Genomic DNA, 18,560 nt, shown 5'->3' on the forward strand with positions numbered 1-18,560 from the left:
GCTTTAAATAATCATCCATAATGGATTTCCATCTTAGAGGCTGAGAGAATAGCGGCTCTCTCTAGGGTGCATGTAAAGCCACTCTGTCCCTGGTTGGCAGACCTTAGATAAGGCTGCTGAAGGCAGGGTTATGAACGTTGAAGTTGATTACCCAGTCAGAATTCAAGAACAGCAATCAAGATTGCCATGTTAAATAAATGAATGTAATGTTATTATGACTGCTGTTTGAGCTGACAGTGCAGTCATTACTGTCCTTTTTACTCTGTCTCTGTAGTCGGTCTTCTGTCACATTACATGCTGGGAGTTAGGATGCAAGTGGCATGGTAGATTTTTCACTTCATGCAGATGGCACAGGATCCCACTGTGTGTGTAACACGGGCGGCCATTTGATTTTTTTCAGGTCAGTGATTCTCAATGTCAGAAATGGTGTCAAAAGCACTGCTGGAGATGTTCTAGTCCGTCGCTACTGTTGGCTTAGCCAGAACAATAACAGGATGCCACATGCCACAAGGTTGTGGTCTCTTAGCTTTGTATAATTATAGTTATCTGACACAACAATTACTCAAGGTGTTAGGAAATGGTGCAAACATAGAAAATAACACTAAGGACTATCCTGTGTCCATGTAGTTGCCCTATTGCTACATGCGTAGTAGAATGCCTAGTCTGTACTAACCATTCGAAAATGGTTAGTCTCATTCTGGATCTGTTTTTCATTAACATATTAACTTTACACTACACACACACACTCTAAATCTAGGTAGTGAGAAACACTTAGTTTCAAGTTCTAGATATTCATTTACACTAAAAAATTGTGGACACCCCTTCAAATGAGTGGATTCGGCTATTTCAGCCACACCCGTTGCTGACAGGTGTATAAAATTGAGCCCACAGCCGTGCAATCTAAACAAGTCCTTAAACATTTTATAAAACCACCCAAGTTTTTTGTCAGGACAGAATGTATTATTATGGAAAGTAAAAGGTTTATTGTCTCTGCCACTGGAAGCCAGAAATGCAACAGAAGTTTTGTTGTAGTTGCTGTGGAGGTTGTTGGTAATTGTTCTTATCTGATGGTACTATCTTGTCGACTCCCCTATCTACAGGAAGCTCTGCTAGATGCTTTTGTTGAATAGCTAAGAGCTGGAGTTTATCATCTCCTTCTCTCTTTTAATGTCATTATTGGTACCACAATAGTCCCAAAAATATAGATTTGTACCTTGTGATGTCTTCATTCATTCTGTGTGCAGCTTCACACCCACACTCAGTCACTCACAAACATACAGTGGTAATCTGTAAGGTTGTAACCTCATCATAACAATTCACTGGCAGACTGGTAAATCATTTTGCTTGGCTGTCACTGCTCGTAGGGGACCTGAAGTCTCTTGGCCGTGTGGATGGCAGTATTCCTCTAATCAGAGAGAGTTGTTCTCAGTGTGTCTCACAATATCTGCCAAACTCTGATCAAATCTTGTATCTCATAAACAGGTAATCAAAGACGTTTTGCTAAGCATGTAAATGTCAACCTCGCTCTCATCCAAGAAGAGCGCCTTCAGCTATGGCAATTAAGCAAGCTACTGTGAGTTCCAGTCTTTACAATGCGTCCCATCTTTGAAAATGAACATCAGTGGGCAAACTGCCATTTCCTTTTTGTCCATGGTGTTCCTGCGGAATTATTTTTTCAGATATAAACCAGAAAAAGCAACCACTGTAAATGCTTTCTCTATAAAGAGGCAGGTTTGATTAGTTTTAGTTTGCCTGTGCAGTGACTCTGTGCAGTGACCTTGTTCTCTCTATCTCATAGTGACATAGTGCTATTACACCACAACCTTCTGTTCCTATGCTGAGCTTCTAGATCTTAACCTCCGCTAGAGTTGTAGCTCCGGGACTGTGTGTGTGTGTGTGTGTGTTATCAAAGCAATCTAAAATCAATCTCTTCTATTTCTCTGTTGTTCCTCAAGGACAGAATAATATCCTTAAGGGAGTCATAAAAAGACAACTCACGAGAATGGCTTTGTTATAGTTAAACCCATGCTCTGAAAATCCCTGATGTCCCCATGCATTCTAACAGTGGAGTACATTTGACTTTTGCACCTCTCTAATGCACATGTATCTGAAATACATTCTGGCATGTTGTCATATATTTTGTGTGATATATACTCTACTGCAGCTATGTGTGAACTAAGCTATGTGTGGAATTTAAGGTAAGTATCTAACTATATGAAATATCAAAATATTTGCCATTATTTTGCTCATCACGATTACTGCATTTAAAATAAAAGTTGCATTGTGAATCATATTTCGCTAGATGCAATTGTCCCCCCTCTACACTCAACACATACACTACATGTATAAAAGTAAGTGGACACCCCTTCAAATTAATAGATTCGGCTATTTCAGCCACACCCGTTGCTGACACGTGTATACAATTTGAGCACACCGCCATGCAATCTCCATAGACAAACATTGGTAGTAGAATGGCCTTACTGAAGAGCTCAGTGACTTTCAACGTGGCACTGTCATAGGATCCCACCTTTCCAACAAGTCAGTTTGTCAAATTTCTGCCCTGCTAGAACTCCCACAGTCAACTGTAAGTGCTATTATTGTGAAGTGTAAACGTCTAGGAGCAACAACAGCACAACCGTTCATGCTAGGCCCCTTAGTTCCAGTGATGGGAAATCTTAACGCCACAGCATACAATGACATTCTAGACGATTCTGTGCTTCCAACTTTGTGGCAACAGTCTGGGAAAGGCCCTTTTCAGTTTCAGCATGACAATGCCCCCGTGCACAAAGCGAGCTCAATACAGAAATGGTTTGTTGAGATCGGTGTGGAAGAACTTTGACTCGCCTACACAAAGCCCTGACCTCTACCCCATTGATCACCTTTGGGATGAATTGGAATTCCGACTGGGAGCCAGGCCTAATCGCCCAACAACAGTTCCCGACCTCACTAATGCTCTTGTGGCTGAATAGAAGCAAGTCCCCGCAGCAATGTTGCAATATCTAGTGGAAAGCTTTCCCAGAAGATTGGAGGCTGTTATAGCAGGAAAGGGGGGACCAACTCCATATGAATGCCCATGATTTTGGAATGAGATTTTTGACAAGCAGGTGGCCATATACTTTTGGTAAGTGAGTGGTGGATACTGGATATGGAATGAGACTATGAGTAAAGTGTAATTACATATATCTCATCAGGCTCTTTTGTCACAATAACCGAGTAGGCTGCAGAGTTTCACCAACATGCCATGGCTCTTAAGTGACTGCAAAAAGTGTTCTCTCTCCACTGCTGACACAGTGGTTATGAACAATTACTGAAAAATGTGTCGGCTGACAATGAATAATGGATACAGGCACAGCGCTGACCTCCTTGTGAATTTGGCTGTAAATTGAATCTTTATGGGGGTCCCTAAAAAGCAACTCCGAAAATAACTTGGCATTGCGTTGCTGTCACCAGTAGTATTTCTCTTTAAGCTGCTCACAGTCAACTCTGCTGAGTGGGGCTTTGCATCACTGATGAACAGCTGAAAGGCCCTCCACCCATTTTGGATACATGCATTGTATATCTCCATTTTCACTGTTGTGAACTAAGTTGAAGTTCATAGTTGACTACAGTTTCTACGTTAAACAGACATGAGTGATGAGAGACATAGCCACTGTACCTCTAAATCATGTGTCAAACTCATTCCATGGAGAGCTGAAGTACACCCTTGTACACCATTGATTAATTGAGGGCACTGATTAATAAGGAACTCCCCTCACCTGGTTGTCTAGGTCTTAATTGAAAGGAAAAACCAAAAACCCACAGACACTCGGCCCTCCATGGAATGATTTTGACACCCCTGCTCTAAAAGTATGCATTGCCTGAGAAGAGCTACCCTGGCCTGATTTACAGGGCTGGGAATGAGAGGGAGAGTACAGGCTAGGGTTGAATGGCGGGAACTCAGTTACCAAGTTTAATGGGATTTACCGCCCATAACCATAAAACCAAATCAAATTGTATCTGTCACATGCATCGAATACAATTATAGACCTTACTGTGAAATGCTTACTTACAAGCCCTTAACCAACAATGCAGTTAAGAAAGATAAGAGTTAAGAAATTCTTTACTAAATAAACTAAAGTAAAAAAGTAACACAATAAAATAACAATAACAAAGCTATATATAGAGGGGGTACCGGTACCGAGTCAATGAGTGGGGGTACAGGTACCACTCCCTTTTTCCAGGATAAATATCTGCTAAAAAAAATTGTAAATTATAGTAAATTATGTATATGAACAACATGGCATGAAATGGAACTGATAAATTATATGCAATGTCTAAATATGGTTTCTCTCTGGCCTCTGTATGATGAATCATCAATGCTCAGGGTGTGGACAGACAGCTCATCTCTGTATGGAGCGCAGTTTACAATGCATGTAGACCTATCATCTCATCTCAAGTTTTTTTCTTTGTTTCAAGTGACCTACATTTGCTGCAGCATTGCCTACAGTAATATAAAGACCGAATAAACATGTAATTTACCCGTCGTGGTAGACTCCGGACTGCGACCCGTCGTGGTAGGCTCCGGACTGCGGCCTGTCGTAGGAGGTTCGGGTCTGCGGCCCGTCGTAGGAGGTTCCGGTCTGCGGCCCGTCGTAGGAGGTTCCGGTCTGGAGACTGTTGCCGGACGCTCTGGACTGGGTACTGTTGCCGGACGCTCTGGACTGGGTACTGTTGCCGGACGCTCTGGACTGGGTACTGTTGCCGGACGCTCTGGACTGGGTACTGTTGCCGGACGCTCTGGACTGGATACGGTTGCCGGACGCTCTGGACTGGATACTGTTGCCGGGCGCTCTGGACTGGGTACTGTTGCCGGGCACTCTGGACTGACGAGTCGCTCTGTAGGCCTGGTGCGTGGTGCTGGCACTGGTGGTACTGGGCCGAGGACAAGCACCTCAGAGCGAGTGCGGGGAGGAGGAACAGGGCGTACTGGACTGCCGAGGCACACTATAGGCCTGGTGCGTGGTGCCGGCACTGGAGGTACCGGGCTGGGGACACGCACCTCAGGGCGAGTGCGAGGAGCAGGAACAGGGAGTACTGGATCCTGGGGGCGCACTGGTGGCCTGGTACGTGGTGTTGGCACTGGTGGTACTGGGCTGGGGGACACGCACCTCAGGGCGAGTGCGGGGAGCAGGCACAGCACGTACTGTGATGTGGAGGCGTACTGGAGGTCTGGAGTGTAAAGCTGACACAAATCGTCCTGGCTGGATGCTCATGCTAGCCCGGCCAATGCAAGGAGCTGGAATATAGCGCATCGGGCTAGAAATGGTGTCTCCAGTGCGCATCTCTGCATAACACGGTGCCTGACCAGTTACACGCTCCCCACGGTAAGCACAAGAGTTTGCTCAGGTGTCCTACCTGGCCTAGCCAATCTCCTCGTGTGCCCCCCAAAAGATTTCTTGGGGCTGCCCCTCGGGCTTCCGTTCTAGCCGTGTACCCTTATATCTTCGCCGTTCGTCCATTCTCCTGTATCCCTCCTCGCACTGTTCCAAAGAATCCCATGCAGGCTCTGGCACTCTCCCTGGATCGATCGACCAACTCTCAATCTCCTCCCAGGTTGTTACCCATTTGTCCTTCTCCAGGGTCCATTTCTACATTAAGCGCTGTTCCTCCCAATCACGCTGCTTGGTCCTTTTAAGGTGGGTTATTCTGTCACGTTCGTCGTATGGAGGAGACCAAAGCGCAGCGTGATTAGGATACATACTTTTTAATAAAGACGAAGAACACTTAACAAACTATACAAAAACAACAAACCGAACGTGAAGCTATAATAATACTAGTGCAGACACAGGCAAATAGACATAGACAATAACCCACGAAATACCCAAAGAAAATGGCTGCCTAAATATGGTTCCCAATTAGAGACAAGGATAAACAGCTGCCTCTAATTGAGAACCAATCTAGGCAACCATAGACATACATAAACACCTAGATAGTAAACGACCCCAAAAACCTAAAAATCCCCTAGACAGTACAAAAACACATACATCACCCATGTCACACCCTGACCTAACCAAAACCATAAAGAAAACAAAGAATACTCTGGTCAGGGCGTGACAATAGATAATCCTGTTCTATATTGATATATAGCCCTATATATAAACTCAGCAAAAAAAGAAACGTCCTCTCACTGTCAACTGCGTTTATTTTCAGCAAACCGAACATGTGTAAATATTTGTATGAACATAACAAGATTCAACAACTGAGACATAAACTGAACAAGTTCCACAGACATATGACTAACAGAAATTGAATATTTTGTCCCTGAAAAAAAGGGGGGGTCAAAATCAAAAGTAACAATCAATATTTTGTGTGGCCACCAGCTGCATTAAGTACTGCAGTGCATCTCCTCCTCATGGACTGCACCAGATTTGCCAGTTCTTGCTGTGAGATGTTATCCCTCTCTTCCACCAAGGCACCTGCAAGGTCTCAGACATTTCTGGAGGGGAATGGCCCTAGCCCTCACCCTCCAATCCAACAGGTCCCAGACGTGCTCAATGGGATTGAGATCCGGGATCTTTGCTGGCCATAGCAGAACACTGACATTCCTGTCTTGCAGGACATCACGCACAGAACGAGCAATATGGCTGGTGGCATTGTCATGCTGGAGGGTCATGTCAGGATGAGCCTGCAGGAAGGGTACCACATGAGGGAGGAGGATGTCTTCCCTGTAATGCACAGCATTGAGATTTCCTGCAATGACAACAAGCTCAGTCCGATTATGCTGTGACACACCGCCCCAGACCATGACCGACCCTCCACCTCCAAATCGATCCTGCTCCAGAGTACAGCCCTCAGTGTAACGCTCATTCCTTCGCCGATAAACGCAAATCCGACCATCACCCCTGTTGAGACATAACCGAGACTCGTCAGTGAAGAGCACTTTTTGCCAGTCCAGTCTGGTCCAGCGACGGTGGGTTTGTGCCCATAGTTGACGTTGTTGCCGGTGATGTCTGGTGAGGACCTGCCTTACAACAGGCCTACAAGCCCTCAGTCCAGCCTCTCTCAGCCTATTGTGGACAGTCTGAGCACTGATGGAGGGATTGTGCGTTCCTGATGGAGGGATTGTGCGTTCCTGGTGTAACTCGGGCAGTTGTTGTTGCCATCCTGTACCACACCTGCAGGTGCGATCTTTGGATGTCTTCTGAACCTTCTGTTCTGAGGACAATAGGACGACGGTCCATATGTTGAAAAGGACTAACATGTCAATTACAGAACTAAGCCAACCTCAGCGTGAGCTTTGGTTGTGAATGGTATAAACTTTGAACTCTTATTCACTAAAGAAGTGAGACATCCTAGCCGTTGAGTTAGCAACAGCAGCTGTAAACATGGGCTAGGAAAGGACGAACGACCTATACTGTCTACCACACAACGACGATACTACAACGTATCCAATTTACCACCAGTGACATTCTTCCGAGGACAGGAAGATCTCTGTTGGCCAACACGGCCAGCATCTATGACCAACCTACCAAAGCGCAGCTCAGAGTAAATATTTATTTAATTTTCCTTTTCCAAATGGGCGGTAATTTAGAATGCATAAGATACTGTATTTACGATAGCAGAGCTTCTCCATTTTTGTTCCTCAGTCTTCCCACTTTTTCACTCAAACCCAACCCCCTTTTCTTTGTGTAACCAGCTGTCATATCTGTTCTGTCCGCCAGGACGTTTTCCTTTATGACATCATTTGTAATCACGGTATGATTCATTCTGTGTATATGTAATTCTGTGTAATTAGTCAGGTATTTAGTAAATTAATAATTAAACCCAATTTTGTATTGCTGATTCAACTTGTTACCCAGGGTTCGTGAAGAACCAAAAATGTACAACTTTCAGATGAGACTGAAATAAGGTGATGATTAATATTGACTGCTATTGATGTAAAATATTACTAGGTCTTTCAGAGTTTATTCGGAAGATAACAGGTCTATAAACACTATTTAGTGGTGCCCCGACTTTCTAGTTAATTACATTTACATGATTAGCTCAATCCGGTAATATTAATTACAGAGAAAGGATTTTATAGAATAGCATGTCATATCACTTAATCCGGCATAGCCAAAGACATGACACAGTTGTGTTGTGACAAGTTAGGAGTGGTACCAAATACAGAAGATATTTGGTAAAAACACAAAGTACATATTATGGCAAAACAAAGTACATATTATGGCAAAAATAGCTCAAATAAGCAAAGAGAAACGACAGTCTATCACTACTTTAAGACATGAAGATCAGTCAATCTGGAAAATGTCAAGAACTTTGAACGTTTCTTCAAGTGCAGTCACAAAAACCATCAAGCGCTATGATGAAACTGGCTCTCATGAGGACCCCCACAGAAAAGGAAGACCCAGAGTTACCTCTGCTGCAGAGGTTAGAAATTGCAGCCCAAATAAATGCTTCACAGAGTTCAAGTAACAGACACAACTCAACATCAACTGTTCAGGGGAGACTGCGTGAATCAGACCTTCGTAGTCGAATGAGCTGTATACTCCATAAACAAACAGGAAAACACTCATCCAGAGGAGGCGCTCCTAGTGGCCAGGAACTTTCATGCAGGGAAACTTAAATCGGTTTTACCAAATTTCCCCAAGCATGTTTTAATGCAAGGGGAGGGGAATAAATTCTAGACCTGTCACGCCCTAATCTGTTTCACCTTGTCCTTGTGATTGTCTCCACCCACTCCAAGTGTCGCTGATTTTCCCAGGTGTATTTATCCCAGTTCGTTGTGTATGTTCAAGTCAACCAGCGTGTTTTTCCCATGCTCCTGCTTTTTCTATTCTCTTTTTGCTAGCCCTCCCGGTTTTGACCCTTGCCTGTTTCTGGACTCTGTAGCCGCCTGCCTTGACCTCAAGCTTGCCTGCCACTCTGTACCTCCTGGACTCTGAACTGGTTTGAACCTTTTACCTTACCACGATCACTCTCTTGCCTACAGTTTTGAATAATAATAAATATCAAAGACTCAAACCATCTGCCTCCCCTTTTCTGCATCTGGGTCTCGCCTTGTGCAATTATAAGACGACCTTTACTCCACACACAGAGACGCGTACAAAGCTCTACCTCGCCCTCCATTTGGAAAATCTGACTATAATTCTATCCTCCTGATTCCTGCTTACAAGCAAAAAATTTAAGCAGGAAACACCAGTGACTCGGTCAATAAAGAAGTGGTCAGATGAAGCAAATGCTAAGCTACAGGACTATTTTGCTAGCACAGACTGTAATATGTTCAGGTATTCTTCCGATGGCATTGAGGAGTACACCACATCAGTCACCGACTTCATAAATAAGTGCATTGTTGACGTCCTTCCTGCAGTGACTGTACATACAGTTGGGAGAACAAGTATTTGATCTGCCGATCACCTACCAACCAGTAAGAAATCCCGGCTCTCACAGACCTGTTAGTTTTTCTTTAAGAAGCCCTCCTGTTCTCCACTCATTACCTGTATCAACTACACCTGTTTGAACTTGTTACCTGTGCTTTGTCATTATGGGGTATTATCAAATCAAATCAAATTTTATTAGGCTGGGTTTCTGTACAGCACTTTGAGATATCAGCTGATGTACGAAGGGCTATATAAATAAATTTGATTGATGCCTCCACAACCACCCAACCTCAACCCAATTGAGATGGTTCTTCGGACTGCAGAGTGAAGGAACTGCAGAGTGAAGGAAAAGCAGACAAGTGCTCAGCATATGTGGGAACTCGTTCAAGACTGTTCGTTCAAGCATTCCAGGTGAAGATGGTTGAGAGAATGAGAGTGATGGATTGCTGCATCAGATGACCTGGCCTCATGAGTGTGCAAAATTGTGACCAAGGCAAAGGTGACTACTTTGAAGAATCTAAAATATATATACTTTTTTGGTTACTACATGATTCCTTACAGTATGTGTTATTTCTTAGTTTTTATGTCTTCACTATTATTCTAAGAAAATAGTTTTAAAAAAATAAGAAAAGCCCTTATTCAGTAGGTGCATCTAAACTTTTGACTGGTACTGTATGTATACAGTTGAAGTTGGAAGATTACATACTATACCTTAGCCAAATACATTTAATCTCACTTTTTCACAATTCCTGACATTTAATCTGAGTAAAAAATGATCTGTCTTTGGTCAGTTACGATCACCACTTTATTTTAAGAATTTGAAATGTCTGTAACGTTCTGACCTTAGTTCTTTTGTTATGTCTTTGTTTTAGTATGGTCAGGGCGTGAGTTGGGTGGGTTGTCTATGTTCCTTTTTCTATGTTGTGTTTTGCGTTTGGCCTGGTATGGTTCTCAATCAGAGACAGGTGTCGTTAGTTGTCTCTGATTGAGAATCATACTTAGGTAGCCTGGTTTCACTTTTGAGTGGGTGGTGAATATTTTCTGTTATGTGTATGTCACCTTTCAGAACTGTTTCGTTTCATTTCTCCTTTGTTATTTTGTTTAGTGTTCTCGGTTTAATAAATATATGATGAACACTTACCACTCTGCGCTTTGGTCCTCACCTCATTCCAACGACGAGTGTCACAATGTCCGAATAATAGTAGAGAGAATGATTTCTTTCTGCGTTTATTTCTTTCATAACATTCCCAGTGGGTCAGAAGTTTACATACAGTCAATTAGTATTTGGTAGCATTGCCTTTAAATTGCTTAACTTAGGTCAAACGTTTCTGGTAGCCTTCCACAAGCTTCCCACAATAAGTTGGGTGAATTTTGGCCCTTTTCTCCTGACAGAGCTGGTGTAACTGAGTCAGGTTTGTAGGTCTCCTTGCTCGCACACACTTTTTCAGTTCTGACCACAAATTTTCTATAGGATTGAGGTCAGGGCTTTGTGATGGCCACTCCAATACCTTGACGTTGTTGTCCTTAAACCATTTTGCCACAAGTATGCTTGGGGTCACTGTTCATTTGGAAGACCCCTTTGCGACCAAGCTTTAACTTCCTGACTGATGTCTTGAGATGTTGCTTCAATATATCTATACCTAATTTTCCCGCTTCATGAAGCCATCTATTTTGTGAAGTGCACCAGTCCCTCCTGCAGCAAAGTACACCCACAACATGATGCTGCCAACTTGGTATGGTGTTCTTCTGCTTGCAAGCCTTCCCTTTTTCCTCCAAACGTAACAATGGTCATTATGGCCAAACAGTTCTATTTTTGTTTCATCAGATTAGAGGACATTTCTCCAAAAAGTATGATCTTTGTCCCCATGTGCAGTTGCAAACCGTAGTCTAGCGGTATGACAGCTGCGTGGTCCCATGGTGTTTATACTTGCGTACTATTGTTTGTACAGATGAACGTGGTACCTTCAGGTGTTTGGAAATTGCTCCCAAGGATCAACTAGACTTGTGGAGGTCTACACTTTTTTTCTGAGGTTTTGGCTGATTTATTTTGATTTTCACATAATGTCAAGCAAAGAGGCACTGAGTTTGAAGGTAGACCTTGAAATACATCCTCAGGTACACCTCCAATTGACTCAAATTCAATTAGCCTATCAGAAGCTTCTAAAGCCATGACAAGCTGTTTAAAAGCACAGTCAACTTAGTGTATGTAAACTTCTGACCCACTGTAATTGTGATACAGTGAATTGTAAGTGAAATAATCTGTCTGTAAACAATTGTTGGAAAAATCACTTGTGTCATGCACAAAGTAGATGTCCTAACCAACTTGCCAAAACTATAGTTTGTTAACAAGAAAGTTGTGGAGTTGTTGAAAAACAAGTTTTAATGACTCCAACCTAAGTGTATGTAAACTACCGACTCCAACTGTATTTACAGTATTTACAGTATGTATTGTATAACGGCACAATCATTTCGTCTTTTTTGGGCTTGGACTCATTAAATGTATTTAATGTATGGCTCATCAGGCTCAGGTAGCATCAGGTTTGAATTTTCTATCCGTCAAAGGGTGTACTAGAGGCGAAGTCAGGTGCAGGAGTGTAATGTTAACAGGCGCACTTTTATTTTCATTCCAAAAACGAGAGCACTACATAAATCAAACGCGCTCAAAACACGGAACATAACAAAAGTAAGGCGCGTAAATAAAACACCACAATAACATGAAACAATTACACACAAATACATGATGGGAACCAGAGGGTTAAATACAAGTAGATTGATTGGGGTGTGTATGGAACCAGGTGTGTAAGAGACAAGACAAATGGATATATGAAAAATGGAGCGGCGATGGCTAGAAAGCCAGTGACGTCGATCGCCGAACGCCGCCTGAACAAGGAATAAGAGAGGTGTACCCCGCCTGAACAAGGAGAGGAGAACGCCGCCTGAACAAGGAGAGGAGAACGCCGCCTGAACAAGGAGAGGAGAACGCCGCCTGAACAAGGAGAGGAGTACGCCGCCTGAACAAGGAGAAGAGAACGCCGCCTGAACAAGGAGAGGAGAACGCCGACCCGAACGAGGAGAGGAGAACGCCGCCTGAACAAGGAGAGGAGAACGCCGCCTGAACAAGGAGAGGAGAACGCCGCCTGAACAAGGAGAGGAGTACGCCGCCTGAACAAGGAGAAGAGAACGCCGCCTGAACAAGGAGAGGAGAACGCCGACCTGAACGAGGAGATGAGAACGCCGCCTGAACAAGGAGAGGAGAACGCCGCCTGAACAAGGAGAGGAAAACGCCGACCCGAACAAGGAGAGGAGAACGCCTACCCGAACGAGGAGAACGCCAACCCGAACAAGGAGAGGAGCCGACTTCAGCGGATGTCGTGACACTATCAAAGCTCGAGTCAATTCCAAACATAGGCCTATTTATATGCTTTATAATACTTTTGAATGACACTTCTGGTTTTGGCCGGAAATTCCTGGGTTACCTGGCAGAAAAGTTATTTATTCTCAAGATGGAACATTTGTAAAATACGAGGAAAATATTCAACCCTAGTACAGGCATGGTGTAGGAATAACATGGAAGGGATGGATGCAAACGTCATGAAGACCGAGAACTAACATCAATCTCCTTTTAGTCTAAACTAAATAGAGAATTGGCAACTTTGGTGATAAAATGTTAATAACAAATGAAAAATTGTCATGATGTTTAGTAATTAAAGTTTATTGGGAAACCCTAGGACAGGCGGTGTGAGGAATACTTTCGCCCAAGGAGTTCTATGGACACTTTGATTGATTTTACAGAGACAAAAGGTGATGTATAATGAATAGTGTGGTTATGGAGGCAGATTCTGTCTTGTGTTAAGAAAATGGCCTTTTACTTCAGATTAGGCCTAGGCGTATGCGAGTGTGTGTGGGTGCATGCCTGCCTTTCTGCCTGCCTGTGTGTGCATGCACGTGTACTGAATTAATCAGTGTGTATTCGTGGTTGTGTGTGTTTTCCTACTGATGGATCTGTATATATCTCAGTGGTCTTGTATTAGTTTCCTATTGATATCCACTCTTTCTGAAGTTGACATGAAGGGGTCTCATCTCCCCTGATACTGCCCCTGCTGAGAGCTTCTTCAGGTATCTATTCCAAACAGATCGATGTCTGGAGACCAAGGCTTCTATTGTGGCATTTCATCTTAGGACACTTCTTCATCTTGATTGACAACCTTGATCAAATATTAACTCCAAAAATGAATTGTTTGGAAAATACTCCTCTCTATGGACTTAGAGGAGAGACACTGTCAAGTTCTTTCTGTGACCTCTTCAAGTTAAATATAAGGTAACTGGTTTGAAATGAGTAATCAAGTGTGTATTTTACTTACATTTATTGTGCCAATTATCCTTGAGTAAACTTTGCTGATTAATCAGAATGCTAAAGATATTCTGACACAGTCTCTCACTAGCACAATAAGTGAGGCACTGAGGAGACCTTGGTTAAAATGTCTTCTAAATTACCAATTGAACAGACTGGTATTCATGCAGGCAGTAACATGCCACAAATCAATTAATAGCCATGAAAAGCAGTTTTCTACAAAAGGCAGCTGTGATGACCAAAAATGTGTGGTTAATGAATAATGACACACCAGGCGAAAATACATTGACACACTGTAATAAGCACTCAATTAAGTCATTTGAAATGAAGCAGGCTATTTACCAAATGTATCTGTTTCTGTTGAAATGGATGTCCTTCTCGTATTTCCAGCAATAAATCGCAGACAGAATTTTATTTTGGACAAACAAACTCTGTGTTGTCTGTTCACACTGCTATGCTTTATCTTGGCCAGGTCGCAGTTGCAAATGAGAACTTGTTCTCAACTAGCCTACCTGGTTAAATAAAGGTGAAATAAAAAATAAAAATAAAAAAATGCATGGGAAATCAAGTACAATTTTATAGTTTCATAGACTAATTAGTGTGACATTTATACTGCATAATTGTTAAAGATGTCAAACCTGTCCTCCAGTCTACTGCCATCATGACTTTGAGCGTAAAGATTGCAGTCATACCTATGTTTCTGATACTTAGTGGGCAGATGAATGCTGTGTTTCAACAGTATAGCTGACCCCAGCCCCCGACACATAAACTGGAGGCTGAGCATAAACTGTGATTGCAAATTCTTTCACAGGGTTAAAAACAACACTTGTCACTTGTCGTGTGTGTGTGTGTGTGTGTGTGTGTGTGTGTGTGTGTGTGTGTGTGTGTGTGTGTGTGTGTGTGTGTGTGTGTGTGTGTGTGTGTGTGTGTGTGTGTGTGTGTGTGTGCGTGTGTGTGTGTTTTAGAGCATGGATTAAGGAAAGAGCACAACCCTCTTTGTCATGTTCTCACTCCACTCACTACGAGGTGCAATGGGTGGGGGGCTGAAGTGGCCAGAGAAGCGTGCTCTGTAGTCTAACATGCTTCTCTCCAAGACAGAGATGGGTTGATAAGAGATGCTTTTGCCTTGGCATATCAGCCCTCTCAGCTCTCTCATAAGTCTGCCTGGCTGCCTGGTCATGGCAGTGCCACCTTCCTCCTCCCCCTAACCTCCACTCTTCTCTACTCTCCTCCATCTTATCCCTTGTGAAATGGATTCACTCAGTTCATCCCAAGGTCCCCTGTGTGCATTAGGATATATAATGCCCCAGAATGCTCTCTGTTCTTTTTGGTGGGACTTGCTTTTTTGTGTGTGTTTGTATGTGTGTGTGTGTTTGGTTGGAATCGCTGTGGAAATTGCATTCTTCTCCCATGCATTGCATGAACAGCTGCAAGTGCAATTTTTTTTGTGGTTGCCGTTGAGTACTTCTACAGTATGTACGATCGTGCTTTGTTCTCTGTGCCCAAGCTGCCCCTTGTTGCATTACAGACAAACAAGGAGAGAGGGAGAGAGAGAGGTGGAGGGAGAGAGAGCAAGAGAGGAGGCGGAGGAAAGAGAGGTGGAGAGAGAGAGATGTTGCATTACAGGCGAATGAAGAGAGAAGTGGAGAGAGAGAGAGAGGAGGAGTGAGCCAGTGAGAGAGGGGTGTTAGATGGATACACTCAAACAAAGAGCAGGGACTGAGGGAACACTCGTTGTTTTGTAATGTGTGCTTTTATAGTTCATTTCTTCCCACACACCCTGGATTTCTGACAATGTCACATTGGGAGCAGGGTAATCACAGCTCTCGCCTGATATCTCCTCCATCACACAGTCCACTGAGGCTTTTTACTGGAGATGGGAAGGCACTTAAACCTATTTCTCTCTGGAGCTCAAAGAGACTTGGGCACCTAATGGAAACTTCTTCCCCCTAATCCAGGGCATTCTTCACATGTGCTTAAAAGCAAAATGTTTACTTGTGGACAATTGTTATCCCAGTTTAAGTGGCAGCTTTCTGTGAGCCCATGTAATTCACCTCTGTCAATATTCTTCACAGCCAAATGCCCTCTGTGAAGTATTTTACCCTCAAATAGCCTCATTTTCAGTTGGTATAAACACTTTAAGATGCTTTTCAAACAGTTTACTGCTTATTGGTCTATTTAGCATCATCTAACTATTTTTAATAGAATGGAATCAGCTTTGTTTTGTTATTTATGTTATAAATTCAATGGACTCTGTAGAGAGAATTCTCAGATGTGGTACACAGCCTAACATGTCCTGGTTGCTGTGTCTTCAGGGCCTGTGACTCTCTGGGGCCAGGGTAGAAATTCCATTAACAGCATCTGTGCATCTTAGTGCCAACACCAGTACACACCAGTACACACCAGTACACACCAGTACACTCTGTGGCCTCACCAGACTTGCATAGTGCACCAAATATACACACGAGCCAGGGCCACGTGGACTTCATGCTCTCTCTCATACAAAAACATATTTATGGCCAAAACAAAAGGGCAATACTTCCTTCTCAAAGAAAGGCTGTAAAGATCATGTTCTCTTCATCACCTGATAGGAAATTAGGATTTAAGTGAAAGATGTGTTGCTCTCTTTTTCCTGGTTGTTTACTATGGGATATATGGGATTTTTACTATGCCTTAAAACATGCAAAATGCATACTGCCCTTTTTCCATTTTAACAATCCTCTATGAATATTTATGAACATTATTCTAGATACAGGTCTGTCTGCTCCTCCACTGTAGCAATTCTTCACAATTGTGCGTTTGTGTTTCATTCTATGATCCATTGTTTTATTGATATGAACACGACATGAAAGTGTTTCGATTTGTGCAAGGAATCAAATGTTGTTGTAGCTTACAGGCATGTCTAGCATGGCCACTAGGGTATCCATCACTTCCCCCCCTCTGCCATTGTAACATCCACCAACAAAAATGTCCTTTAAAGTTAAATGTCACATGAAATGAGAATCTATATATGAGTTCTGTCTGAGATTTTGTTGTTTTGTGACTTGTGCATCTTGTAACCCTGCTGGTCATTTGTCTCCCCAAGGTGGCCGTGACATTTGCTTTGGGGTCAGAAGTTCAACAGGAGACCACAAATGACTTCAGCCAAATTGGTAAACCTTTCCTAATGGGCACCGTTGCACTGGGTAAGAACGAACATACACTACTCTATTTGGGAGTTCCTCCTACTCCACCGCCATCACATAGAACAAAAACACATAGTGAGGGAGAACAGAACAAAGATGACTGTCCCCACTTAGACATTTGAAGAATGTCAAGAAGAGAGAAAAACATTGCTTTATGTTGCCACAGGTGTGTGGAGAAGTGCTGGAGGTTGGAGAGGATCCCTTGCAGTGGAAATTGTGAGGAGAGTTGTATGTTTCCTGAACAGTTAATGGAGGTGCTTGGATAACCCTGACTGTCGCTCTGACAGTGGATGTGGGAGCAGATGGATCGAGTGGAAATCACACTCTTCTTTCTCTCCTGCCATCACCCTCTCTATTCTCTCTCTCTCTCTCTCTCTCTCTCTCTCTCTCTCTTTCTCTCTCTCCCATTTGTCTCTTTGTCTCGCCCCCCTCTCTCTCTCGCTCTCTCACGTCTCTTCGTCTCACCCCCTCTCTCTCTCTCTCTCTCCATCTCTCTCTTTATCATTTGCCTCTTCGTCTCCCCCTGTCTCTCATTTGTCTCTGTATCTCGCCCCCCTCTCACTCTCACTCTCTCTCTCGTCTCTTAGACTCGTCCCCCTCTCTCTCTCTCTCTCTCTCTCTCTCTCTCTCTCTCACTCTCTCTCTCATTTGTCTCTTCGTCTCGCCCCCCCATCTCTCTCTCTCCCTCATTTGTCTCTTCGTCTCGCCCCCTCTCTCATTTGTCACTTTGTCCTGCCCCCTCTCTTTCTCTCTCTCTCTCTCTCTCTCTCTCTCTCCAGCTCTCTCACTCTATCATTTGTCTCTTCATCTCCCCCCTCTCTCTCTCTCTCTCTCTCTCTCTCTCTCTCTCTCTCTCTCTCTCACACTCTGTTTGTCTCGTCCCCCCTCTCTCTCTCATTTGTCTCTTCGTCTCGCCCCCCCCCTCTCTCTCTGTTTGTCTCGTCCCCCTCTCTCTCTCTCTCTCATTTGTCTCTTCGTCTCGCCCTCCCCTCTCTCTCTCTCTCATTTGTCTCTTTCACGTCTCTTTGTCTCATCCCCCCTCTCTATCCATCTCCCCCTATCATTTGTCTATTCATCTCCCCCTCTAACTCACTCTCTCTTTTCTCTTCATCTCATCCCCCTCTCTCTCTCTCTCTCTCTCATTTGTCTCTTCGTCTTGCCCCCCCCCTCTCTCTCTCTCTCTCTCTCTCTCACTCTCTCCAGCTCACTCTCTCTCTCATTTGTCTCTTCGTCTCGCCCCCCCTCTCTCATTTGTCTCTTTGTCCTGCCCCCTCTCTTTCTCTATCTCTCTCTTTCTCTCTCGCTCGCTCTCTCTCTCTCTCTCTCTCCAGCTCTCTCTCTCTATCATTTGTCTCTTCGTCTCCCCCCCCTCTCTCTCTCTCTCTCTCTCTCTCTCTCTCTCTCACAGTCTGTTTGTCTCGTCCCCCTCTCTCTCTCATTTGTCTCTTCGTCTCGCCCCCCCCTCTCTCTCTCATTTGTCTCTTTGTCCTGCCCCCTCTCTTTCTCTCTCTCTCTCTCTTTCACGTCTCTTTGTCTCATCCCCCTCTCTCTCTCTCTCTCTCCATCTCCCTCTATCATTTGTCTATTCATCTCCCACTCTCTCTCACTCTCTTTTCTCTTCGTCTCATCCCTCTCTCTCTCTCTCTCATTTGTCTCTTCGTCTTGCCC

General features: G+C 43.7%; 1 protein-coding gene across 1 annotated transcript in view; it reads left to right on the top strand.

Moving 5' to 3' along the window:
• The window catches only part of si:ch211-51h4.2 (uncharacterized), a 99,759-nt gene that overhangs the window by 38,015 nt on the left and 43,184 nt on the right, over nt 1-18,560 (top strand). Inside the window, exon 9 of the mRNA XM_064935439.1 lies at nt 16,793-16,892. Coding sequence (XP_064791511.1) covers nt 16,793-16,892 — 100 coding nt within the window. The remainder of the gene's footprint in view (nt 1-16,792; nt 16,893-18,560) is intronic.

This window comes from Oncorhynchus masou, chromosome 24, assembly GCF_036934945.1.
Source record: "Oncorhynchus masou masou isolate Uvic2021 chromosome 24, UVic_Omas_1.1, whole genome shotgun sequence".
NCBI classification, from domain to species: domain Eukaryota; kingdom Metazoa; phylum Chordata; class Actinopteri; order Salmoniformes; family Salmonidae; genus Oncorhynchus; species Oncorhynchus masou.